The 25,437-nt window shown below is 48.2% G+C and overlaps 1 protein-coding gene across 2 annotated transcripts; it reads left to right on the top strand.

Moving 5' to 3' along the window:
* The first annotated feature begins 181 nt into the window (after positions 1-181).
* ALDH9A1 (aldehyde dehydrogenase 9 family member A1) lies at positions 182-20,295 on the top strand. 2 transcript variants are annotated; one of them, XM_041722490.1, is made up of 11 exons: positions 182-429; positions 2,537-2,682; positions 5,873-6,002; positions 6,248-6,382; positions 7,642-7,838; positions 8,842-8,982; positions 10,933-11,121; positions 11,343-11,430; positions 12,695-12,836; positions 16,313-16,425; positions 19,587-20,295. In XM_041722490.1, exons 1-11 carry the CDS (start codon positions 249-251, stop codon positions 19,679-19,681), a joined length of 1,557 nt encoding a protein of 518 aa, XP_041578424.1. In that variant the 5' UTR covers positions 182-248; the 3' UTR covers positions 19,682-20,295. The 2 variants fall into 2 exon arrangements, with proteins under 2 accessions (XP_041578424.1, XP_041578425.1); XM_041722491.1 differs by lacking the exon at positions 182-429 and adding an exon at positions 641-1,112.
* The last annotated feature ends 5,142 nt before the right edge of the window (positions 20,296-25,437 follow it).

Here is a 25,437-nt window from a genome sequence, read left to right as displayed (position 1 = left end):
CGGCCCCGCCCCCCGCCGGCCCAGTCCAGAAGCCCCGCCCCGAAAGCCCCCGCCGCCCGCCCTTCCCCTCGGTGGCCCCGCCCCCAGGCCCCGCCCCTCCCAGGCCCCGCCCTCCCTCCCAGGCCCCGCCCCGCCCCCGGGGCCCCGCCGCTCGCTCTTAGCCTGGGCCGCGGCCCTCCCGCCCCCGCCAGTCGCGCCCCGCCCCGCCCCGGCCGGGCCCCGGCCCCGCGCCCCGCCGCGCCGCCCCCATGCTTCTCGGAGCCGGCCTGGCGGCGCTCGCTCGGCTTCCGCGCAGCCTCCGGCCGGCTTCGCTCGCAGCCATGAGCACCGGCACTTTCGTGGTCTCGCAGCCGCTCAATTACCGCGGCGGGGCCCGCGTGGATCCCGCGGACTCCTCCGGCACCGAGAAGGCGTTCGAGCCGGCCACCGGTGACCAGACCCGGGGAGGGGCCTGGGCGGCGGGGGGGCGGCGGGGCGGGGGTGCAGGGGGCGGGGGGCGGGGGGGCGGCGGCGGGCGGCGGGACGGGGGTGCAGGGGGCGGGGGGGCGGCGGCGGGGCGGGGGTGCAGGGGGCGGGGGGCGGGGGGGCGGCGGCGGGCGGCGGGACGGGGGTGCAGGGGGCGGGGGGCGGGGGTCCTGGGCGGTGCAGGCGGGCGGCCGGGCCTGGGCAGGGGGGTCTTGCACTGCCCTGCACCTCTATTGAGCGCACCTGGCAGCCGGCTCAGGCGAGGACGGTGCGGAGGGTAGGTTGCGAGCGCAGGCAGTCAAGGCCCCGGGGCTGGAGCCGAGTCTAGCAAACCCGTGAAGCTGGGGAGCTGCATGGGGCGGCGGGGAGTCGTGGGTCATGCGACGAGGGCCTGAACGGAGTCTACAAAGCCATGATGCCCGAGGTTGTGCCCTTGTTGATTTTTAAAGTTAGAACAGCAATAATGTTTTCAACGACGTGCACAGGCGACGGCTAGGATTTCCACAGAAGGACGGGCAGGTGAAGACATTAGTGGGGAGAACGGAGATGCGTGCGCAGATGGCCCCAAGGACCCTGGACTTTGTTGCCACCTCCTAGCCTTGGAAGATTTCTGTGCACGAATCAGAATTCGGCAAGGGGAAAAAAAGGCCAGCTTTTTTTTTTTTTTTTTTTTTTTTTTTTTTGTCCAGTGCTTCACGCTGCCAAGTGCTGGGCCCTGGATCGGCTCTGAGAATTCCAAAGATGTCGCAGCTAAAAGGGAAAAGTTTTGGGTGTGGGTTTATGTTTGCTTTGCTGAGCTTTATGGAATATTTGTGGGGAGAAATATGTAAATGTTTTGTGTAAACCAGAAAGGCGGGTAGCCAGAGGGACAAAACTGGATTGCAAAGGACTGCAGAATTTACGATTGATCAGTCATGCCACATCACAGAGCAGCAGTAACCTTGTCAGAGCAGGAAGGGGCTACAGGGATCAGCAGATTTCCTGGTGGAAACAGCCTCTCCGCCCCATCCCTGTAATCATATAGGAGAAAAAGAAAAGTTCTTTATTTTAATTACCTTCAGTGTGTGCGATCCTTAGCCTTTAACAACTGGCTATTCGAATTTGCAGCAGAAACTGCAGGCTTGTGAAATCTTTCTGGAAAAAACAGAGTCTCTGGAGTTCTTGTGGAAGGGAAAAGGAACTGTGGATTTGACGTACATATGGAACTCTTGTTGGTAGAGTCCATCACGGCCCTTGGGATGTGGGCTCATATTTTGCAGCAGGATAGGGAAAGAGGTTGGAGTAAGAACAGGAGAACCTGGGCTTTTTCATACTTGAGAAATTTTTCTTGTGTTTTAGGGATATGTTTTCCTGATACTGCTGTTTATTAACCATATTCATGAAGTACCACTAGTATGATAGGACTTATATAGAACATGGACCAGTGATTTAAAATCCCGAGGGATCCCTGGGTGGCGCAGGGGATCCCTGGGTGGCGCAGCGGTTTGGCGCCTGCCTTTGGCCCAGGGAGCGATCCTGGAGACCCGGGATCGAATCCCACGTCAGGCTCCCGGTGCATAGAGCCTGCTTCTCCCTCTGCCTGTGTCTCTGCCTCTCTCTCTCTCTCTTTCTCTCTATGTCTGTCATGAATAAATAAATAAATAAATAAATAAATCTTTAAAAAAAAAATCCAAAGTTCATAACCCACGAGACTGAGTACTTTCAACTTGGATTTTGCAAGACCTTTGAGATTCGCAAACACTGTTAAGCAGAGTTGCAAAACCCACTTATAAAATAGAGGAGAGAGAGTTTCTTAATGTGAGGTTACTACTGTGCTTAGGGCAAAGAACACAATCTCTGTAATTCTGGGATCTGGTGAAGTACGTTTTCCTAGAGAGAAGTCTGCAACTTTTATTAGATTCCTAAAGGGTTCAGTCACCTTGAAATAGAGGTCAGAATTGCTGGCATAGGAGCGATCATTAAATCAGACCATAGTGAAAAACAAGATGTCACTAAAAGGTAATTTAGATACGCAGTACTTTCTTGAAAGATGAGGCAACAGTTGGAGATAACCCTGTGTTTCTTCTTACAGGCCGAGTGATAGCTACTTTCACTTGCTCGGGGGAAAAGGAAGTAAATTTGGCTGTCCAGGATGCCAAGGCTGCCTTTAAAATATGGAGTCAGAAATCTGGCATGGAGCGTTGTCGAATTCTTCTGGAGGCTGCCAGGATAATAAGGGTATGTGTTACCTCCTCTTTCAGAAATATCCCCTTGCGTTGCTCTGAGGGTTCCTCATGATGATTTGCAGTTAGACTTTAATGCTCCGTTAGGTTATACCTTTTTTTTTTTTTCTTTTTACAAAATTGAAAAACATTTTCATGTGATCACCTGGGTATATAGGACATGCTTTCTGTGAGTAATGGTCTTCTGGAGCTTGGCTGTCTGTGACATCTCCCTTGGCAGTTGGTTTTCTCCATCTTTGTGCTTACGTATCCTTTGCAACTTGTCTCCTTTCCTTTTTAACTCTGTGTATTTGTGTCCTTTACTTTTGCTCTGATGACTCTTAAGTCTACCGTTCTTTTTTCAGGTACATTTTCTACCTCAACTGCCTAGGAAGATTTTGTACATTTATAGATGTTCCCTTCTTACAAAACAAAGTTAAGGGCCTCCTGGGTTGCTCGATCAATTAAGCAACTGACTCTTGATTTTGGCTCAGGTTGTGGTCTCGGGGTCTTGGGATTGAGTGTGTCAGGCTCCGCAGGGCATCTGCTTGAGAGTCTCTCTCTCCCTCTCACTGTGCCCGTCCCCCGTCCCCCCCCCCCCCAAACATGTACTCGCTCTCTCTCTCTCTCTCTAAGTAAATATATAATTTTAAACCGGACAAGTCTTTTTTAAAAAATTTTTATGGGACACCCGGATGGCTTGGCAGCTGGGCGTCTGCCTTTCACCTCAGGGCGTGATCCTGGGTTGGGGTATCGAGTCCCACGTCAGACTCCCTGCATGGAGCCTGCTTCTCCCTCTGCCTGTGTCTCTGTCTTTCCATGTGTGTCTCATGAATGAATGAATGAATAAATAAATAAATCTTAAAAAAATTTTTTTCATTTGTTTATTTTGAGTAATCTCTATACCCAACATGGGACTCGAACTCCCGTCCCTAAGATCAAGACTTGCATGAACCCCTGAACTTTTTACAGTCTTAAAAAGCAAAAGGATTAGAGATCTTCATTACAGAAAATGAGAAGATTCAGAAGGATGTACACCAAAATATCCAGAGCAGTACCTTAGCATGAGTTTTTTGAGCTCCAGTCCCCACAAGGGGTCTCAGTGAGAGCCACATGTAATTCTGTTGTAGGCAGAGGTTGCACCCCAGAGGGGAACCCTAAAGTGATAGGACTCAGTTTACACAGGAGCTGCTCTCTCCCCTGGAGCAAGAGCGATGACTCCCTTAGCAGATCTCCTCCAGGGTTCAGGGGGAAGGTGTTACCAGGTTTATTACCCTGGAAAGTACGCAGATGTCTCCAGAAATGAGAAGCAGAGGGCTTCCTATCTCCACATCTCTCCGGGCAGCTGTCTTTAGGAGACACTGTGTCTGCCTTCCAAGGCCTCAGCCTCTCATTCGGCTTGCCAGGGTTCTCTGCTCAGAGACCCTGGGCCGAACAGGATGTCACAGTGTTCATGGAGAATTTTTTCCCAACTAAGTATTTTCCTCTATCGTTAAAAGTTATTTTTAATTCTGGGGCACCTGGGTGGCTCTGCTGGCTAAGAGTCTGCCTTTGGCTCAGGTCATGGTCCCGGGTCCTGGGATCGAGCCCGAGTCGGGCTCCCTGCTCGGTGGGGGGTTCTGCTTCTCCCTCTCCCTCTGCGCCCCCTCCCCCAGCCCTACTTGTGCTCGCTTGCTCGCTCTCTCTCTCAAATAAATAAATCTTTAAATAAAAAGTAAATAAAATAAGGTAAAAATATGTTTTATTTACCCACATTTTTACCATTTCTGGTGCTCCTCATCCCTTTTTGTGTAGGCCCAGATTCCTGTCTGGTATCCTGTTCTTTTTCTTCTTGAAGAAATTTCTTTGGCATCTATTATAGAACAGGTTGTCGGTGCTCTTTCAGGTCTTGTATGTCTAAAAGTCTTCATTTTGCTCTGTCTTTTGAAAGAATTATAAGCCTATAAGTCTAGGTCAACAGGGTTTTTTTTTATTGCTTTAAGTATTAGGAAGTTCTAACTGAATTTCTGCCCTGCTTCTGTCTCTTCCCGGGGCCTCCGGTTACACACTGGGCGGCTTGAAGCTATCCCATAGCAACTGGTGCTCTGTTCTTTTTTTTGCCTATTTTTTTTCTCGGTATGTTTTGGTTCGGATAATTTCCAGTGTTAATTAGAACTGACTGACTAAGGAAACCTGTATTCACACAAATGGCAGAGTCGGGCTATCCAGAGCATCTGCAGATCTTACCTAGCTTGTACTGGGCGGGAGGCTGTAGATAATTGGGCAGAGGTCTGAAGGGAGGGGGGGAAGGAGGGCCCTTGGAGTGGTTAGTGTTGGGCCCCGTGTAGACAGAAGTCCTCATCTGCTGCCTGTGTCTGAGAGCTCAGGGTCTGGGCTCATTTACTGAGCACTTACTAACTCCCTGTTTGAGAAATCGGCTTTGTGAAGGCAGAGAATGGATCTATACATTTCGACTTAGGACAGTGGAAGGAGTCAGTGGACACTCTGGATACCTCTGGCCTTGGTAGACATATAGTGTGTTCAGATCTCACTGTCAGACTTTCCTGGTGATTTTTATATTCACCCTCCCTTCCTTCCCGAGGTGTGTACTGTGGATGTGGGCTTGTTGCCACTTCTTTTTACTTCTGGTCAGCCTCACCGCTTACCAGATTTAAGAAGACAACGCCGCATCTTGTCGATGGTTCAGTGCACCTCGTGTGTGTGTCCAGATAGTCACCCTCTTGTTTATTTTACACTAGATCCATAGCCAACGTTTATTTCTTACTCACTCTGTTCATTCAGCTCTTTTATCTCTGGGACAAAGAAAGGCATTGTTGCACTCTTCTTTTTAGTCCCATTTCCCAAACCTTCCCATTCATCCCTACACCGTCTCCAGCACTCCAGCATCTGTGAGTCGTGTAGCTACAACTGAGACAGAATCTAAAAAGAGAATTGATGAGTACCAACAATTAGAACATAGTTATCTTGTGATCTTCACATGCTGCGTGTCTTTGGGTGAATTGAGGCCATGCGTGTCCATAACCTCTTACCTGCCAGTCGTGTGTTTGGCTGTTGCATACCATTTCCGTAATGATGACTGTCTCTTACCTCATACATGCGAGCATGTATGTGCACGTACATACGTATTTATACACGTAGTCTGAGTATAGAATATATTGAGGTATATGGTAACATGACTTAAGCCTAGTGTTCTGTTTTACCCAAAGGAACGGAAGGATGAAATTGCCACCATGGAGACCATCAACAATGGCAAGTCCATCTTCGAGGCCCGCTGGGACGTTGACACTTCCTGGCAATGCCTGGAATACTACGCAGGCTTGGCTGGATCCATGGCTGGTGAGCCCTTGCCTGGCCTTCTGTGTGAGCTGACGGGGAGGTAGGCAAGCAGGTCCTGGTGGAGGAGGATGAAGATGCGGACACCAACACACACCTGAGTTAAAATCCTCAGTTTATCGCTCTCTGCGTGAATGACGCTGAGAATTACTTTGTCTTTCCTAACTGAAACTGTGGGTTATCATAGTTGGCAGGGTCTTGGGAAGAGCCGTCCTGCGTTCTCCGTGATGCCTCTGTTTTCCTCTTAGGCGAATACATCCAGCTCCCAGGCGGGTCCTTTGGTTACACCAGGAGAGAACCGCTGGGCGTATGCGTGGGAATAGGTGCATGGAACTACCCCTTCCAGATTGCCTGCTGGAAATCTGCTCCAGCCTTAGCGTGTGGTAAGAAAGAAAGAATCTTCTACTTGGGAGGCCATTCCCTCCCTGTTCTCTACCTGTCACCTGTTGGTGTGCATGTGCACACGCACACTCATTCACACACTCACACCCCACGTCAGAAGGGGCCTGTGCTGGGGCGCCAGAGCCTCATAGGACCTGCATCCCTTACTCCCCGCCCCCCGAGAGACCTTACAGTGTAGGTCATACACATGGATTGCATCTGCATTATTCCCACTTTATTTATCTAATTTATTTTTCTTACGGAAAGGAGGACTGTTAATTTTGGTCTTGGAGGTCTTCTTTTTTCACTGTTGAATTAATTCAGATTTGTGCTACCTAAAAGTTCTCCCCCCCCCCCACTTTTTTTTTTAAAGATTTTATTTATTCATGAGAGACACAGAGAGAGAGAGAGAGGCAGAGACACAGAGGGAAAAGCAGGCTCCATGCAGGGAGCCTGACGTGGGACTCGATCCTGTGTCTCCAGGATCACTCCCTGGGCTGAAGGCGGCGCTAAACCACTGAGCCACCCGGGCTGCCCGTTCTCTCCCTTTCTGCACGAGAACTGTGGAATGAATTTCTGTAGAGGGAGTTCAGCTGCACATAAGAAGCAGAAGATAAACTTCCTCCTTCATTTGTGTCTTAAGACAAATGATAAACAAGGCTTCCATCAGAGAAACTTTGGCTGGCTGATGTACAAAGTTTCCTCCTCTTATTTAAAGAGGAATCGGGAAAAGAGGATTTATTCTTAGAGAAAAAAAAGTCAAAGGTTAAAAAAAGCATCACGATTAGGACATGGTGTCAAAATGCAGCGTTTCTCGTGTTGCTGCCTTGTGTCCTTCTGCTTTTTTGCACGTGCCCTTCCGTGTGAGACCGTGGCAGCTGTGACCAGAGTAGAGCTAAGTCACCAGTTTGGAGACTCTCATCCGGTTAAGCTTTCTGGTCTCCAGTTCCCACTTCTGTAAGCTGGGAGTGAGCACGGTACTGCCGACTGCTGCAGCCCGTGTGAGATGGTGACGTGCGTAGCAGGGCCTGGAAATGCGAGTGGAAGGTATCTCCGGTTGGGCCTGGGCAGGTGTGGCTTGGATCTGCGAGAGCGGAGAAGCCGAGGTGGGAAGAGCAAGGTGTCTGCTGCTGAGCGCCAGTGCTGGTCTGGGCATTGATGGGGGGAAACACTGGAGGCTCTTCTTGGCTTGTCCTCCTGTCCTGCGCTCAGAGGATCACTGGTCTTAAAACATCTGTGCTTGTGTCCTGGGTTTGTGCAGGTAACGCCATGGTCTTTAAGCCCTCCCCCTTCACGCCTGCGTCGGTGTTGCTGCTGGCCGAGATCTACACGGAGGCCGGCGTGCCCCCCGGGCTCTTCAATGTGGTGCAAGGGGGGGCTGCCACCGGCCAGCTCCTGTGTCAGCATCCTGACGTGGCCAAAGTCTCCTTCACCGGAAGCGTGCCCACCGGCATGAAGGTAGAGATGAAACCAGTATTGCTTCCCGCAGATGGCAGTGTGGGGCCACCCCAGCGTACATGTCGGAGGCTGATCATCTGATCTTACCCAGCTTCTACCGGGAGGGGGGCCAGAGGCATCGGGGCAAAGACCTAGAGTGTCCTTTATTTCTTTTAAAGATTTTATTTATTAGAGAGAGTGAGTGCACAAGCAGGGACAGAGGCAGAGGGAGAAGCAGACTCCACGCTGAGCAGGGAGCCCAACTTGGGGCTCAATCCGGGGACGCTGGGATCATGACCTGAGCCGAAGGCAGATGCTTAACTGACTGCCCCACCCAGGCGCCCTGAAAAAAAGTGTGAAGTGGGGAAGGTAGTGGAGTGGAGGTAGCCTCAAGGGGATGGAAGTCATCGCCTCCTGCCTGTGTCTCAGAGCGCGGGGTCTCGCTGCCACTTGAGTCTTTGTGTGTCTTAGCCCCCCAGTCGCAGCCACCTCGGAAGGGTGTTTGCTCAGTTTATTTCTGATGTATTAATTGCCAGCCTTGAACACAGTAATAATAATAATAGAAGAATTTCTGCCCAGGACACGTGAATTAACAGTATTTTTATTCCTTTTTTTTTTTTTTTTTTAAGATTTTATTTATTTACTCATGAGAGACACACAGAGAGGGGCAGAAACACAGGCAGAGGGAGAATCAGGCTCCTCGAGGGGAGCTTGATGCGGGACTTGATCCCAGGACCCCAGGATCACGCCCTGAGCCCAAGGCAGATGCTCAACCACTGAGCCACCCAGGCGTCCCTAACAGTATTTTTTAAATGAATTCCCTCTTCGGAATGTCAGGTGCAGTCCTGTGGATTCTCTTCAGGGTTCAGGAAAGGGATAAGTAGCAGAAGGGCAAGGCTGCAGACAGGAACAAGGCTGCAGGTCATATGTAGTTGGAGATGCCTGGAGGCCCAGGTTCTACTTGATGAAACTTGCCGTTTTATTCGTGTTAAACTTCCGAATATGTTTGTTCTTGTTCTGGAAGATCATGGAGATGGCCGCGAAAGGAATCAAACCTGTTACCTTGGAACTGGGAGGCAAGTCTCCCCTGATAATCTTCTCCGACTGTGACCTGGAGAATGTGGTGAAGGGGGCGATGATGGCCAACTTCCTCACGCAAGGCGAGGTAGGCACCTGGCCCTAGCGGACGGTTAGAAGGAAGCTCCCCCCTTCACCTTGTAGCATGTTTTAAAGCTTTTCATTTTGAAATAATTTCGGACTTACAGAAGCATTGCACAGAATTCCCTTGTACCCTCGAGCCACGATTCTCAAATACTAACATTTTATCAGCTTTCTTCTGTCATTCTGTTTACCTTTCTGCACATACCTGTGCATGTTATTTTTTTCTGAACTGTTTGAAAGTTGCAGACGTAAGACCCGTAACTTCTACATTCCTGCGTGAATTTCCTAGAAACAAGTGCATTCTCTTATGAAGCACCGTGCGCTTAGTGAGATCAATAACCTGATCTGTTACTCAATCTGCAGCTCTTATTTCTCATGTTGTCATTTGTTTGACATTAGTCCTTTCAGCAAAAACAAAACAAAAGCCTACACAGTTTCTTTTTTCTGGCCCAAGATCGAATCCCGGAAGGTGCGTTGGCTTTAGCTGTCGTATCTCCACAGCCTGGAGCAGTCAGCTCTTCAATTATTCGTATCTTTCAGGACCTTGACATTTTTGAAGAACACAAGCTATTTATTTTGTAGAATGTCCCTCGTTTGGGGTCTGTCGATGTTTCCCTCCTTTTTTTTTTTTTTTAAGATTTTATTTATTTGGGAGAAAGAGGCAGATTCCCTGCTGAGCAGGGAGCCCAATGCAGGGCTCGATCCCGGGACCCTGAGGCACCCAGGCACCCTGGTGTTTCCTTTTGATAAGAATTGGGTTATGCATTTGGGGCAAAAACACCACAAAAGTAAAGTTGTGTCCTTCCCAGAGGTGGGGTTGACTGTGCTACGGGTGGGTCTCCTCCGTGGGTGAGACATGTCACATGAGAGAACGTGCCAGAGGACTCCGCACCTCATGCTCTCCGCAACTAGTCTTAACACCCTCTGAGGATTTTTGCTGGAAACCTGTCTATTACGGTGCTTCCCAAATGGTGACTTCCCAATTCCGTTCTTCTTCTACATGTATTAATTAGTTCACTCCCCACTACAGGAAGGCACCTTCCCTTCTTTCGTGCTTCTTTTTTTCACTCATCGAGTTGTGTTATTACAGACCATGGGTTCTTACTTCATTTACAGATTATAGTCCATTTACTATCATTAATTTTGATGCTCAGATAATTGCAGATTCGGCTCACCGCAGCTCCTGGGACCTTTTGATAGATCTCACTATTCTGTGAGCATGAGTAGTTGGCTCTGTTTGCGGGCTTTGTATCCATGGTTCTGATAGCATTTGAACAGTATTTGTGCTCGCATTCTACGGAAGGATCTAACTGGTCATGATTGATTTGTGGTTTTAGGGACAGACGTTCTCTGTGAAATATTTCAGGTTTTTATTAGGCTCAAGCCCTTATTAGGCTCAAGTTTTGTTTTGTTTTGTTTTTTAAGATTTTGTTTATTCATGAGAGACCCAGAGAGAGAGGCAGAGACACAGGCAGAGGGAGAAGCAGGCCCCTGCGGTGAGCCCGATGTGGTACTCGATCCCGGGACCCTGGGATCATGACCTGAGCTGAAGGCAGACACTCAACCACTGAGCCACTCATGCATCCCTCAAGCCCTTCATTGTTAATCTATTTTCACTGTCCCATCCCCTCCTACTCTTAAAACACAGGGCCCCACTGAGCCTCCAGTGGGAGGCAATAGGAGAGGTCGCATGGCTCACGTGGATCTGTGAATGGCCTTTAGGAAAGTAAACAAACAAAAAGCTCTAACTTTGATCTGGAAGGGCAGGCAGTTTCTTGGCTGATGTGCTGTTAGGTCCACAATTCCATATGTGATCCCATTCAGGATGGGGATAGTTTTTAGAGCTGGAACTAACCTTTTAAGTGGGTTATACTATCTCTTTTAAGATTAAGGCTGTTGGATTCCTCCCTCTTCCCCTTCCTTACACACAAACACATTTGTGTCCGTCCTTCAGGTTTGTTGTAATGGCACAAGAGTATTCGTGCAAAGGGAAATTCTTGATGAATTTACAAGGGAAGTGGTGAAGCGGACCCAAAAGATAAAAATCGGAGATCCCCTCCTGGAAGATACCAGGATGGGCCCTCTCATCAACCGTCCACACCTGGAGCGAGTCCTTGGGTTTGTTAAGCTGGCAAAGGAGCAGGTGAGAAACCAGTGGCGATGGGATGGGGTGAAGAAGAGGGGAATTACTGCACGTTTCCTGCACCCATACCTGCTGGGCTTACCGTGTCCTCGGCTGTGTTCTGCTCTGTACCCGCCGGGGAGTGACTGGGCGTCCGTTCAGGACACGCCTCACGTGTCAGGAATGCATATCAGGCTATGCATTTAACAGAAAATTCGCATTCTTTTTTCTTTTTTGGGCAGGGTGCTAAAGTGCTCTGTGGTGGAGACATACACGTACCTGAAGATCCCAAATTGAAGGATGGCTATTACATGAGACCTTGTGTACTGAGTATGTCCTCCTCTTGTTCGCTTTTAAACGGTTTGAAGTAAATGTCACATTGAAAAGGATATTTAAAAAACATGAATATGGCATAAAGCAAGTGTTGGTCAACTGTGTCCCCACAGCTCAGATTTAAGGAGGAGAAGTTCTCCGTCACCCTGTGTGCACTTCCTCTTGGACAACTATGTGTGTTTACCTGAGCCTTACTGGGCCTGCACCTGTTGTTCTGGAAACAAGGAACTAAAAAAAAAAAAGAGAAAAGGAAGTGCATGGTTGATTAAAAAAAAAAAATGCATTTTGTTTCTCAGGAATGTTGCTGAAGAATATGTTTTTCTTTGAACTGTACATCATCGGTATAATAAAACCAATCTGTCAGACAGTCTGGCAGTATTTTTTAAATGATGTAATAGATTTTAGCACCTCCTTTCCATCTTAACCATCTCCTGGTTGGGACAGGCAAGTGTATGGTCCTTCCGCTGTCCTCAACCCCTTCACTCGGCCCTTACCCTAGAGGTGCCCACTGCTCTAGGTCATGTTGTTCTCATGCTTTCCTCTGCAGTTTTACAATAGATCTTAGGATCCCCCCAAAATATCAGTAGTTTGTTTAAATTTTTATTTATTCATGAGAGAGAGGGGCAGAGACACGGGCAGAGGGAGGGTCCCTATGGGGAGCCCGATGTGGGACTCGATCCTGGGATTCCAAGATCTTGACCTAAACCAAAGGCAGATGCTCAACCACTGAGCCACGCAGATGTCCCAATACCAGTAGTTTAATAGGCTTTTAAAAATTCTATTCACATTGAATTATGTTGTGTAATTCCTTCCATTTGTCTGGAAGGTAGGTCAGCTGATTTTTGCCCAAGGTTGACAGGGGTGTCCGTTTTCAGCCCTTGATTATCTGATGCATTTTAACCCTTAGCCTTTGCTGAAAAAGAGATCCACTGGAGATTTGAAAGCTGTGAACTCAGCCTCCATACCATAGATTAGCTTGTAGTTATTAAGTGAATAGGAAAAGCTTAAAATACATTTTTAAATAAAAATAAAAATACAGGTTAAACAATAGCATGCATGGTATTAGCCCAGATGTATTGAAAAACAAAGGTACGTTTAAGAAGGAACGGAATGTGCATCATAATATTGATAGTGGCGTGTAGAGTAGGGTTCTCAAGCCGTTCTTACGGCTCTGTATCTCAGCGCTTATTGTGAAGACATTCACGCACCAAGCATGATCGTCTTCCTTCACTGATGTTTGGCTTTATTACATTGTTTGCAGCCAATTGCAGAGACGACATGACCTGCGTGAAAGAAGAGATCTTTGGACCAGTTATGTCCATTTTACCATTTGACACTGAAGCTGAGGTTCTGGAAAGAGCCAATGATACCAGTTTTGGTTTAGCAGCTGGCGTCTTTACCAGGTATGTGGGGAAGGACACTCAGGCAGCCTTGTGGGAATACGGGGATCTCTGCCCAGTTGCTCAGGGAGCCCATCTCTTTTCCTCTCTGGAGTTGACATTTTCATCAGCATTTTCTGCTTGCTCCAGGTGAAGTTAGAAGGTGCCAGAGTCACATCTCGTTGTTTGCGCTGAACGGCCAGTGTCCCCTGCCGTTGAATTTAAATTGAGCTTTAAACAATATTGATGAAAATTCTATCCTATTTCATTCCTTCATTGAACAAATATTTAAGGTTCTGCTCTGAGTAGAGTATCAGGTTGAGTGTCTCTTGAAAACCTACATGTCCAGGAATTTAGAACCTATAAGCATATAAACACTGGGAAGTGCTCTTCAAAAACATGATTTTTCACGGCTTTAGAATAGTTCCTAATTGGAATGCATTGTAAAATACGTAGGCCTCTTTTTGATTGTTGCATATGTATAGAATATTGTTTCCAGTTGTGACTCTTGTAACTAAAATTGGGATTAATATCTTTGTGCATAAACTTTAACCAATATACTAAAAGTAAAAATGATTTGGGAGCAAAATTTCCTTGAATGTGATTGCAGATTGCTTGAGCATATACAGACATTGATTAGTCTTTGGCAGCAGTAGGCAGTTCTCTAGACTGCTTACACTCGGAATTATGCAGTTTCTTTGGTGGTATATACAAGGTTCAATTTTTTTTTTGTAGTTTTGTGGTGAGGCACCTGGGAAGGAAGACCCAGGTCTCCACTGGAGGGCCTGATGAATGAAATAGCTTCTCTTTGAGCCCTGAAGAAAGAAAAGGTTAAGGAGCTGCTGCTTTTTTGTTTGCTTGTTTCTTGGTAGATTTTATTTCTTAGCATAATTTTAGGTTCACTGCAAATGGAAAGCAAGGCACAGAAATTTCCCGTACACCTTCCCCCCATCCTGCCCCCTTATCATCCACGTCTCCCACCCAGGGGTCATTGGTTGCAGTTGATGAACCTACTTAGACATATTGTAATTGCCCAAAGACCACAGTGACATCAGGTTTACCTTGGTGTTGTAGGTTCCATGGGTTTGGACGATGGTATCTACTGTTTCGGTGACACACAGGGTAGTTTCACCTGTGTGTCACCATAATCCTCTCCTAGGAGCTGCCGTTTTGATGGGAGGATTTGAACGGGTTAACTCTTGCTCTTGCTTTGACCCCACAGTACAGATAAAGGCAATCCCAAAGGTTGACCCTAAATGCTGCTACTTTTCTAATAGCTTTCGGGTAATTCACATACCGTACAATCTACCCACTTAAAGCGTACGGTTCAGTGTCCTTTAGTGTACTTATTTACAGAGTTGTGCAACCATCACCATATAATCTAATTTTAGAACATTTTCATCATCCCACAAACAGGAGCCCTTAGTCCTCATTTTCCCCTTCCCCCAGGCCCTGGCAACCACTAGCCTTACTTGCTTTCTCTACAGATCTGCTTATTCTGGATATTTTGTATAAATGGAATCATAGAGTATATGATTTTTTTGTGATTGGCTTTTGGGGGGGGGGTTTTAATTTTTATTACTGTAATAAACACATTTTTATAGTGCCTCATATATATATTATAGCATGTATATTGTATTTAATGCTCATGTCCACACTTCTTTTTTTAAAGATTTTATTTATTTACTCATGAGAGACATAGGCAGGACCCCAGGATCACGACCTGAGTCAATGGTTGATGTTCAGCCACTGAGCCACCCAGGTGCCCCTCATGTCCACAGATTTTTATGTTATATGTAACAGAGATTACATCAAAATTCTCATGAGGGATCTATTTTGCTAACATAAACCAATTTAACTCAGCCATTTATACATCACTTCAACTACCCAAATAATTGTTAACTATCAAAGTATTTGGACTGATGGACGTAAGTCAACCCAATTGAATTTTCTGCTTCTCAGTATATTTGATGACATGGTATCTTTTTTTTTGTAGTCCATTAAGATGATTTTAATCCACATCATGTTTATGATATACACATTTGCATGGGTTATCAAACTTGGTGTCACAAATATATTAAATACTACATTAACAAAATGCAAACGATAGAGACTAGACTGTGATGTAGATTCCTTTTTTTTTTTTTTTTTTTTTTTTTAAAGATTTTATTTATTTGAGAAAGCAGTGGGGTGGGGAGGAAGGGAGAGGGAGAAGCAGGCTTCCCCCTGAACAGGGAGCTCAGGATCCTGGGATCATGACCTGAGCTGAAGGCAGACACTTCAGGAACTGAGCCACCCAGGTGCCCCTGTAATGTAGTTTCTATAACCCACTGATCTATGTAATTTAGGCATAAAATATATCTAATTAAAAATGTTTTATTTCTTTCTTTTTTTTTTTTTTTTTGATTGGCTTCTTTGACTTAGAACGTTTTCAAAGTTTGTGTCGCACCAGGTATCAGTGGTTTATCCTACTGTGGAATAATATTCCATTGTATGCATACATTTTGTTCATTCACCAGTTGATGGACATTTGGATTGTTTCTGCTTTTTTGTTATTATGAATAACACGTCTGTGAACACTTATCTCTGAGTCTTTGTGTGGATATGTTTCATTTCTGCCTGGGGTAGATACCTAGAAGTGGAATTGCTGGATCATGTGGTTACTGCCTCTCCTGTGGTTTCAGTCATCCTGATGTGTGTGAAGTGGTGCCTCAGTGTAGTTTAAAAAAAACAAAAAAACAAAAAAAAAACCCACATTTATTTGTTTCTTAGAGCATGAGCAGAGGGGAAGGGTGGGGGCACGGAGGGAGAAGCAGACTCTCCCTATAGAGCATGACCCTGAGATCCTGACGTGAGGTGAAGGCAGATGCTTCACCGACTGAGCCACCCAGGTGCCCCTCAGGGTAGTTTTGATTTGCATTTCTAGGAGTTGTCTTTTTTTTAACTTTTTTGATAGTCTTATTTGTAGTACAAAAATTGTCAATTTTGACACAGTCTCATTCTGTTCTTTTTGTCTGTCACTTTTGGTATCTTGTCTGAGAAGGCTTCTTCTAACCCAGGGTCAGGAAGATTTATTCCTGTTTTCTTTGAAGAGTTTTATGGTTTGTACTCTGTAGGTCTGTGACCCGTCTGAGTTCATTTTTATATATGGTGTAGAAAGGGCTCTACCGTCATTCTCTGTGGCCATGTGGATGGCCAGTGGTTGTGGCACTGTTTGACACAAGAAACTTTGTCACCAGAAGTGTTTTACACCCCCGCCCCCTTGCTGCTACTTATTTTGTAGATGCTTTCAGATGAGACCATAAAACTCGAGTCCTTATCTATTTTGCCTGGATGCCACAAGCTTTTATAACACGTTGTAAAGAAACAAGAATTAGGCAATATTTTGAGACCTTTAGAACCCGCAGCCTAACTTCCTGTTAAAGTAGTAGCAAAAGAAATTATGAATAACCAGCATGTTGGTTTCCTTTTTGTTGTTTCTTGTTTTTCCCCCTCCATAGGGACATCCAGCGTGCTCACAGAGTGGTGGCTAAGCTGCAGGCTGGAATGTGCTTCATTAACAACTACAACATCAGCCCAGTGGAGCTGCCCTTCGGTGGATATAAGAAGTCAGGTGAGGAGCTGGAGACCGTGAGAGCAAACCTGGTCTCTAGGGCTGTTGGCCGTACTTCAGACCTTCGAGACCAGGTTCCCAAACTTGTCCGAGTGTCAGAATCACCTGAGAGAGTAGACTGATGCCCGGTCTTCCCCAGACTCCCTGCAGCTGTTTCAGGGAGTGGAAACCAAGCATCTTCTTTTTTCTCTTTTCCCCCAAAAGCTGTCCAGAAGGTTCCTTTTTTTTTTTTTTTTTTTAAAGATTTTATTTATTTATTCATGAGAGACAGACAGAGACAGAGACACAAGCAGAGGGAGAAACAGGCTCCATGCAGGGAGCCCGATGCGGGACTTGATCCCTGGACTCCGGGATCACACCCTGGGCCAAAGGCAGGCGCTAAACCGCTGAGCCACCCAGGGATCCCTGTCCAGAAGGTTCTGACATATGTAAGCCTGGCTTATGAACTGCTGGTAGACATCTCAGAAAGGTCTACCTTGTGGGTAGAATTACTTTTTCCCCTCACATTGTGTGATTGCTACAGGCATAAAGCCACCCCAGAGATTCCATACTAGGGATATTTGTGGTCCACTGTGGAGCCTTTATTTATTTTTTTTATCTTTTTACTTTTTAAATTTTTATTTATTTATGATAGTCACACAGAGAGAGAGAGAGAGGCAGAGACACAGGCAGAGGGAGAAGTAGGCTCCATGCCCCGGGAGCCCAACGTGGGATTCGATCCCGGGTCTCCAGGATCATGCCCTGGGCCAAAGGCAGGCGCCAAACTGCTGCGCCACCCAGGGATCCCCTCACTGTGGAGCCTTTAGACGTAAAGTGGCTCACACATCTCAGAAAGCATATAGTCATCTGTTTTATTGTTTTTTTTTTTTTTTTTTAAGATTTTCTTTATATATTCGTGAGAAACACACAGAAAAAGGCAGAGACACAGGCAGAGGGAGGCGAAGCAGGCTCGATGCAGGGGACTCCCCCAATATGGGACTCGATCCCAGGACCCTGGGATCATGACCTGAGCCAAAGGCAAATGCTCAACCACTGGGCCACCCATGTGTCCCTACTCATTTTTTTTTTTTTTAACAATGGTCATTCTGGTTATGGTGGATGCCACCCAGGAATGTTGTCCTTAGGCTGCTGCCCGTTGCTTACATTGACTCAGTCATTTGTGCAGACATTACTGTAACCTGGTGCAGGTGGAAGTCCAGCGTATGAGGAACCTCGAGGCAGCTGGGATAGAGCCCTTCGAGGTTCTCTCTTTGGAGATTGTTGCCCGTAAATATTCTCTAATCTCCTTTACCTTTCTCTGAAAATTGTTCCAACTCTGTAGGGGCCCCATGCTAAGAGCCTGGGCCCTGGCCTCTTGGCCCATAATTGTGCCCATCACAGTGTTGGCAGACCTATAAACCCCGAGGAGAGCTGATGAGATGATGGGTGTTAATTTGAGAGTTTTATTTAATACTTGCTTTGTTATTACCCTGGCCTTCCCTGATCCTGCTCCCCTGATCACCTTCGTCCCTGCCTGGGGCCCAGAGGAGCTGGACACATAGGCACAAAATGCAGAGCGGAACTAGGATGCTGCTTTATTAAATATGTAACTCCTGGTGTGGAGGAAAGTTTGTTTGGAGCCTGCAGCGTAGGCCTCAAAGGGGCCTCCTGGGCCATCTTTCCCGTCCTCAGATCAAAATGTTTGGATCTGTGCACTCAGGCTTGCCTACCTGTGATGAGAGCGAGACCAACATGTGGCCAGGTCTGCGGAGCAGCACCTGGCCCAACCCGCCCCACTAGCTGTGTGCTCAGAGCCTGTGGAAGGGAACAAGGGATAGAGTGAGGCCTTGCCAGGGCCGGTGTATGAACTACCTTTCGAATAGTGTCGTCTAGGGACATGTATTTGTGGGGACCAGGCAGACCCTACCTGAGCCTGAGACAGGGTAACAGGAAAAGCCAGGCAGGTGCAGAATGCTATCCTTGGAACCTGTGACTTTCTATCTGGGCATCCCTTAGACTTTGAGTAACCTGAGTTGCCCTTGTGAGTTGGCAGTGTGTAAACAGCAAGCTACTCTTAACAGATTGGGTGTGGGCAGCCCAGGGTGGCCCAGCGGTTTGGTGCCACCTTTGGCCCAGGGCGTGATCCTGGAGACCTGGGATCAAGTCCCAGGTTGGGCTCCCTGCTTGGAGCCTGCTGCCTGTGTCTGTGTCTCTCTCTGTCTCTCTCATGAATATGTAAATAAAATACATAATAAAAATTTTAAGTAAAATATTAAAATATTATTTAAAAATATTAAAAATATTTTAAAATATTAAAAACAGATTAGAGTAAGAAAAGGTTTAAAAATCTATTAAGTTAGAGTTAAGTTTTAAGTGAACACCAACTTTTTTTTTTTTTTTTTTTTAAGAGGGAGGGAGAGAGTGGGGGTACAAGTAGGGGCAGGGGAAGAGGGAGCAGGAGAGAGACAATCCCAAGCAGATTCTCCGCATTTTCCACATTCTGTTGCTAAGGTGTCCTTCCCCATTTGGACCCTGTGCAATCAGATCTTTGTATCTCTATTAAGTTTCATAATCTCAAAGTTAGTCTGTAGGTTTAGCTTTAAAGCAATAGAGGTTATCTATTCTTTCCTCCTTCCCTTCCTCCCTCCCTTCCTTCTTGAGAGAGTACAGTTGGAGGGGGAAGGTGAGGGGCAGAGGGAGAATCTTAAGCAGGTTGCATGCCTAGCGTGGAGCCTGAGGTGGGGCTCGATCTCACAACCCTGAGATCACGACCTGAGCTGAAATCAAGAGTCAGACGCTTAACTAACTGACTGAGTCACCCCGGCTCCCCGAGTTAGCACCAGCTTTCAAAGGCGTCCATTGATGGTTGTAGAGGCTGCTTTCACACTTGATAAAAAAGCCTGAACGTCTTCAGATCTCAGCCCAGAACAGCAGGTACCTAAGTTAAGGTTCCTGTTGCAGAAACATGGCTATTTTCCCCGTCCTCATCCCCAAAGGCCAGTGGGTCACTTTTCCGTGTGCCTAGCTCCACAGCTGACATGTGCAGTTGAGGACTTTGTCCCAAACTTGTCGGTTCTGTGTGCTCCCTGCCAGTGGGGTAGGCCGGGCCTGTGTCCTTGAAGGTCACCGTGACTTCAGACCACCGCAGTGGTGGCTCGTCCTCACCCTGCTCTTCCTTTCAGGGTTCGGCAGAGAGAATGGCCGCGTGGCAATCGAGTATTACTCCCAGCTGAAGACCGTGTGCGTGGAGATGGGTGATGTGGAGTCTGTTTTTTGAAAATGCGGCGTGGCCGGGCGTGCAGCGAGGACTGGATCTCGATAGAGGCCGTACAACTGCCGTCTGTTCCAAACCCAGAATTGTGTCTTTCGGGATAAGAGAGTGGCCTCAGTGTTCTTCATGGTTCGGTCCCCTCCCTAACCAAGAATGTGCTTAAGTGCCTTTTAGATACTAATCAGGAAAGCTGCGATTGTCCCCAGAGCAAATTTTCTGTGAAATCTTTAACACACTTCTGGAGAACAGGGAGGGGGACCAGGGTTTTGCTGGTCCCACAGATCTGACCCACTGGCAGTGCTCAGCCGCCGGCTTCAGCGAACTGGCTCGTGGTTCAGCTTCTGGCGGAAGAAGCCGAGACGCTTTTCTGCTCATTGACGTGTTTAAGCCCTGGCCCCTTGTCATTTCATTGAGAAAGCTGACAGTCGGGAGCGAGATGACAGGGTCACTCTGTGTGAGGCTTACCCTGCCAGAGTAAGCACCTGGTTTCCACTTGGCGCCAGTGGAGGAGACCGGCCTCCAGCCCTTGAACAACAGCCTGCTCTCTTTTTAAATACACCACCAAGCTGTATGCTGCCACGGCACACTGAAATGAAATAAATCGCCCTGTTAATCTTGCAGCCTCATGTTTTAAAGCTAAGCACATCTCCAGGGTCCGAATGTTGACAGGGTAGGGCTGAAGTTAGACGTGTAGCACAGCAGATCGGTCCTTTGCACTGAGTACACAAGGATGGGCTTCGGGTGCTGTAGCAAATGTTTAAGGCCCGTGGAACCCTCTAGGCTCCATGTCCTTCCCGACCTTCAGCCTGTGCTTGCAGAGCCACGGTGACTTCCCAGCCTGTTGCAGGGGTCCTCACCCTGCCCCTTTCTCTGCCTTTTAGGGAGACCATTTATGTCTGGGAGCTGCATTGGTCAGGGTTGGCCAGAGACACAGGAGCACAGAGTAGAGTAACGGAATAGGTAGGCACGTACAAGGGGACGTTTATTTTAACAGTCGGCTCACAGATCATGGAAGCCGAGGAGGCCCACAGCGTGCCATCTGCAAGGTGGAGACCCAGGAAGGCGGGTGATGTGATTCGGTCCAAGTCTGAAGGCCTGAAACTCGAGGGGTCCGAGGGTTTTAAGTCTGAGTCCTAAGGCCTGAGAACCAGGAGTGCTGGTGTCTGAGGGCCGAGGGCTGGAGAAGATGGATGTCCCAGCTCCAGCAGAGATCGAACTCCCCTTTTCTCCCTCTTTTTGTTCTGGTTGGGCCCTGCCCAGATTGGGCGATGGCCACCCACCCCGGGAAGAGACCTGCCTTCCTCAGTTCACCAACTCAGTGGCTGAAACCTCCTCACAGGCACACCCAGAAATACTGTTTTATCAGCCATCTGGTCATGCCTTAGCCCGGTCAGGCTGGCACATGGAAGGAACCAGCACAGTAGCTGATTTAGTAGTCGGGTAAGGGATGGTTGGCCTCCCGGGGCCCACATGTCATGGTGTGTTATGATGGGCCAATACTGTAATTTTGGAGGATGAGTGCAACTGCATCAGCCTCTCGGTATTGTTTGTTTTTTTGTTTTCTTAAGATTTTATTTATTTATTTGAGAGATTGCACAGAGGGAGAGGGAGAAGCAGGCTCCTGGCTGGGCGGGGAGCCTGGCTCAGGCTCGATCCCAGGACCCTGAGATCACGATGTGAGCTGAAGGCAAATGCTTGACTGAGCTACCCAGGTGCCCCAGCCTCTTGGTGCTTATTTGCACGGAGGGCACGGAGGTGTTGGGAGCAAGGCCAAGAGTGATCCCATGGTGGGTCTCGGGCCAGGGGGTTGGGGGGCGGGCAGCGCTCCTGTGACTCACACAGTGGGAGCTGAAGTTCCTCTAAAGAGAAGAGGGCAGGGGAGGGGAAACCGGCCTTTGAATCCATGCTGTGTTCCTACTGCCCAGTCCTCAGTGAGTGCTCCTGAGAAACCGAAACTGAAACCGAAACCGAAGCAGGATACCGGCCCTGATGTTGAGAGGAAGAAACAATGGGGGGAGCCAGGTGGGTGGGGCTTCACTTCCTGTGCTTCCTGCCTTCCTTCCCCATTCTGGAACCTAGGTGGCCTGTACTGGTTTCCCAGGGCCTAGATGGCCTGTACTGGTTTCCCAGGGCCACTGTGACAAGTGACCCCAAACCTCCTACTTGGAGCCCGGAGTGGTTTCCCTGGACTGAAATCCAGGCATCAGAAGGACCAGGTCCTAACTCTGGGAAATGAACTAGGGGTGGTGGAAGGGGAGGTGGGCGGGGGGTGGGGCTGACTGGGTGACGGGCACTGAGGGGGGCACTTGATAGGATGAGCACTGGGTGTTATTCTATATGTTGGCAAATTGAACACCAATAAAAAATAAATTTATTAAAAAAAGGACCAGGTTCCTCCAGAGGCTGCAGGAGAGAGTCCCTGAGTTTGCCTTGTCCAGCGTCCCGAGTATCCCTTGCATTCCGTGCCTCGTGGTCCCTTCCTCCGTGTCACAGGCCAACAGCTTAGCATCCTCAGCTCCCCCTGCTTCCCTCTTACGAGGACACAAGGGATGGCATCTGGAGCCCACCCACCGGCTGCAGCAGGACCATCCACCCCTCTCAGCTCGGCCCTCACCTGAAGCGCACCTGCACGCCTCTTCCTGCCTTGGAAAGTGACACTCAGGTTTCTGGGATTAGGACTAGGCGCAGTGCTCTTCGGCGGCCACACCCCGCATGGTCCACAGTGCGCTCCAGGGTGTCGCCGGCTGCGGCCCTGCACACCTGCCCGAAAGAGTAATGATGCTGACACCGCACATTCCAGAAACACCAACCTGGTCACTTTCTCCCTCCTCGTCTGTTCTCTTCCAGGGGAAACCACTATTACCTTTTGGGCATTTCTGTCTCCAAGGACTTTCTTACAGGGAGGAACTGCAAACGACCCCTGCCTCCTGGTGACCTGTAAGACGGTTGCTGCTCCCTGCCCAGTCCAGGCGTCCTTTTGGCCAGGCCAGGAGTTGATCGGCCATTGGTTTTAGGATAGAAAATGGAGCTTTTTTTTAAAAAAAAAATGGAGGCTCTCACTTTTTACTCCATTCCAGACATGCCAGCTCTCAGAGCCACAACTGTCAGGCCGCTGGGCTCACGGAAAGTACTGCTTGCGTAAGTGAATGGATCCCATCGCTACTCAGGGTGGCCCAGGGACCAGCAGCATCTGCCTGTTAGACCCCCAGAATATCCAAGTCCCCTTAGACCTAAGGACCAGGATCTGCATTTTAACAAGACCCCCAGGGGATTCTTACGCACAATAGTTGGCCAAATGCTGCCCTTAGAGCAATGGTTCTGAACTTTGGTTGTTCCAGAGAAACTTCTGTATTTAAAAAATTCTTAAAAATTAAAAAAAAAAAATTCTAATTTAATTGATCAGGGGTATGGCCTGGTCATCCAAATTTGGGTGGTCCCCGCCAAGCTGGATTCAGCAGACAGGTGGAGAACCACTGCTTTATTGTTGTGCTGCGTGAGGACAGTCGCCACGAGCCACATGTGGCTACTTACGTTTACTTAAGATTAAAGAAAAATTCCATTTTTTACTCACTTCAGCCACATTGCACGTACCTAATGCTGCACACGGGCAGTGGGTAGTGGGTACTGTGTTGGACAAATGCAGATGTCAAATCTTCCCACAGTGTCAGATGGTTCTTTCGAACAGTGCTGTTTATGAGCCAAGGACTGGAGACACTGTTGTTTTCGAGTGAGTTAGGAGACCACTTCTGGGGGCGAGTGCTGTGGGGGACGAAGAGGGGAGTTGGGGCCCCTTGGATCCTAAGAGGGTAGGTCACTGGGTTACCGACTCCGATGAATGAAGCTTCACCAGCAGGCAGCGCCGGTGCTCCCCACAGCTAGGCCTGGAACCGAGCAGGCCCTAGGCCTGGGCTGCACGGTGCACGGTGCACGGACTGTCATTCAATCCTCAACAACTTTGTATACCAAGTGTCCTCGTTTTTCCCAACTTGGAGCTGGGGGAGCTGAGACTTAGGGAGGCCAACCAGCCTGGCCAAGGGCACACCGCTTCCCGTGACGAGGGTCACCTGCACTGCAACGTGGATAAATTAGCCCAGTCTGGTTCTCTAGCTTCCATCTACCGCGAAGCCCAGAATGTGCTTCTCTATAGAAATAAAACCACCCTTTGGAACATACATTGCCAGAGAAGAGTGAGCGGCAGTTCCTACACCCTTTTTTTTTCCCCTTGCAGGTGACAAGGGAATTGAACCTTAAGTAGCTTGTCAGATCTGGTGATTCCCTATGGCAGAGATCTGCAGGCTGGATTTGGCCAAGCCCTGGGGACCGAGGGGGGCCTGGGGAAATGAGGCACCGCTTTGGGTGCCCCCTCCAACCACAGCACCATTTCACGTGGTGGGCTTCCTTATAAAACCCCCTTGGAGCCCATTCTGTAACAGCAAAATGACGATGGATCACGTGACTTTGTAAAGCATCCCGTCAAGACTTTAAAGGTGAAAATGCCACATGGTCCCCAGGCCTCCCCTGGGTTGCATCTTTGACACCCAAACTTCGTGTGACGAGAAAGGAAACCACAAGCTCTCTGAGGTGTGCTTCTCATGAAGAAATAAACACGAAAAACCAAAACCATAACCCTAGCCTATTATAAAGTCTTAATTTTGTTCAAGTCTGGACCAAAAATACCATTCATCATTTTTATAAAGGGCATTTTATTTTTTATGTTTTTTAAAGATTTTATTTATTCATGAGACACAGAGGGGGGGGGGCAGAGACACAGCCAGAGGGAGGAGCAGGCTCCATGCAGGGAGCCCGATGTGGGACTCGATCCCGGGTCTCCAGGATCATGCCCTGGGCTGAAGGCAGACGCTCAACCACTGAGCCACCCAGACATCCCTATAGGTATGGACATTTTAATAGAAAAAAGAATGCAAGTTAAAGCTTTATGAAAATGGTCCTCATTTTCCTTATTTTGCTCCATGCTGGGGAAAACTTCTCATGAACTACGGCAGAGTGTACACTGGTCCCTCCAGGCTGCTCACCCGATGGCTGGAGCGCTCCAGGTGGTCATGAGGCCACGGCTGACCATGTCCCGTGGCCAACCAGAACATTCCAGCTGTAAGTGATGGAGGAGTAATGGGGAAAGCATGGAGTTTAGAGTTGGGTGCGGGTGCAGATCCCATCTCTCATTCTCACAGACTAGTGAGCACTTGAAATGTGACGAGAGCAGTTACAGAGCTGACTTTTACTTACATTTTATAAATTTGGATGTAAACAGTCACATGTGGCTCATGGCTACTGTACTGAGCAGCACAGGTGTAGACAGTGCACTACTGTTAATGGAGCTCACAGCCACATTCACCCCGGGGCAGCCCTCTCATTTTGCCAGCCAGCATCCTGCTCCAGGTCAACTGAGCCTGTTTAGTTTTCTACATTTTGTTGTTAAGGTGTCCTCCCCAAGGGGCTCAGTGGTTGAGCATCTGCCTTGGGCTCAGGGCATGATCCCGGGGTCCTAGGATCAAGTTCCGTGTCAGGCTCCCCACAGGAAGCCTGCTTCTCCCTCTGCCTGTGTCTCTGCCTCTCTCTCTGTGTCTCTCATGAATAAATTTTTTTTTTTAAATAATTTAAGAGGTTTTTTTTTTTTTTAATTTTATTTTATTTATTTATGATAGGCACACAGTGAGAGAGAGAGGCAGAGACATAGGCAGAGGGAGAAGCAGGCTCCATGCACTGGGAGCCTGACGTGGGATTCGATCCCGAGTCTCCAGGAT

The sequence above is a fragment of the Vulpes lagopus genome, chromosome 11 (assembly GCF_018345385.1).
Source record: "Vulpes lagopus strain Blue_001 chromosome 11, ASM1834538v1, whole genome shotgun sequence".
NCBI lineage: Eukaryota > Metazoa > Chordata > Mammalia > Carnivora > Canidae > Vulpes > Vulpes lagopus.
The sequence above is the reverse complement of the archived record's forward strand: the minus strand, read 5'-3'. Positions and strand labels throughout refer to the sequence as shown.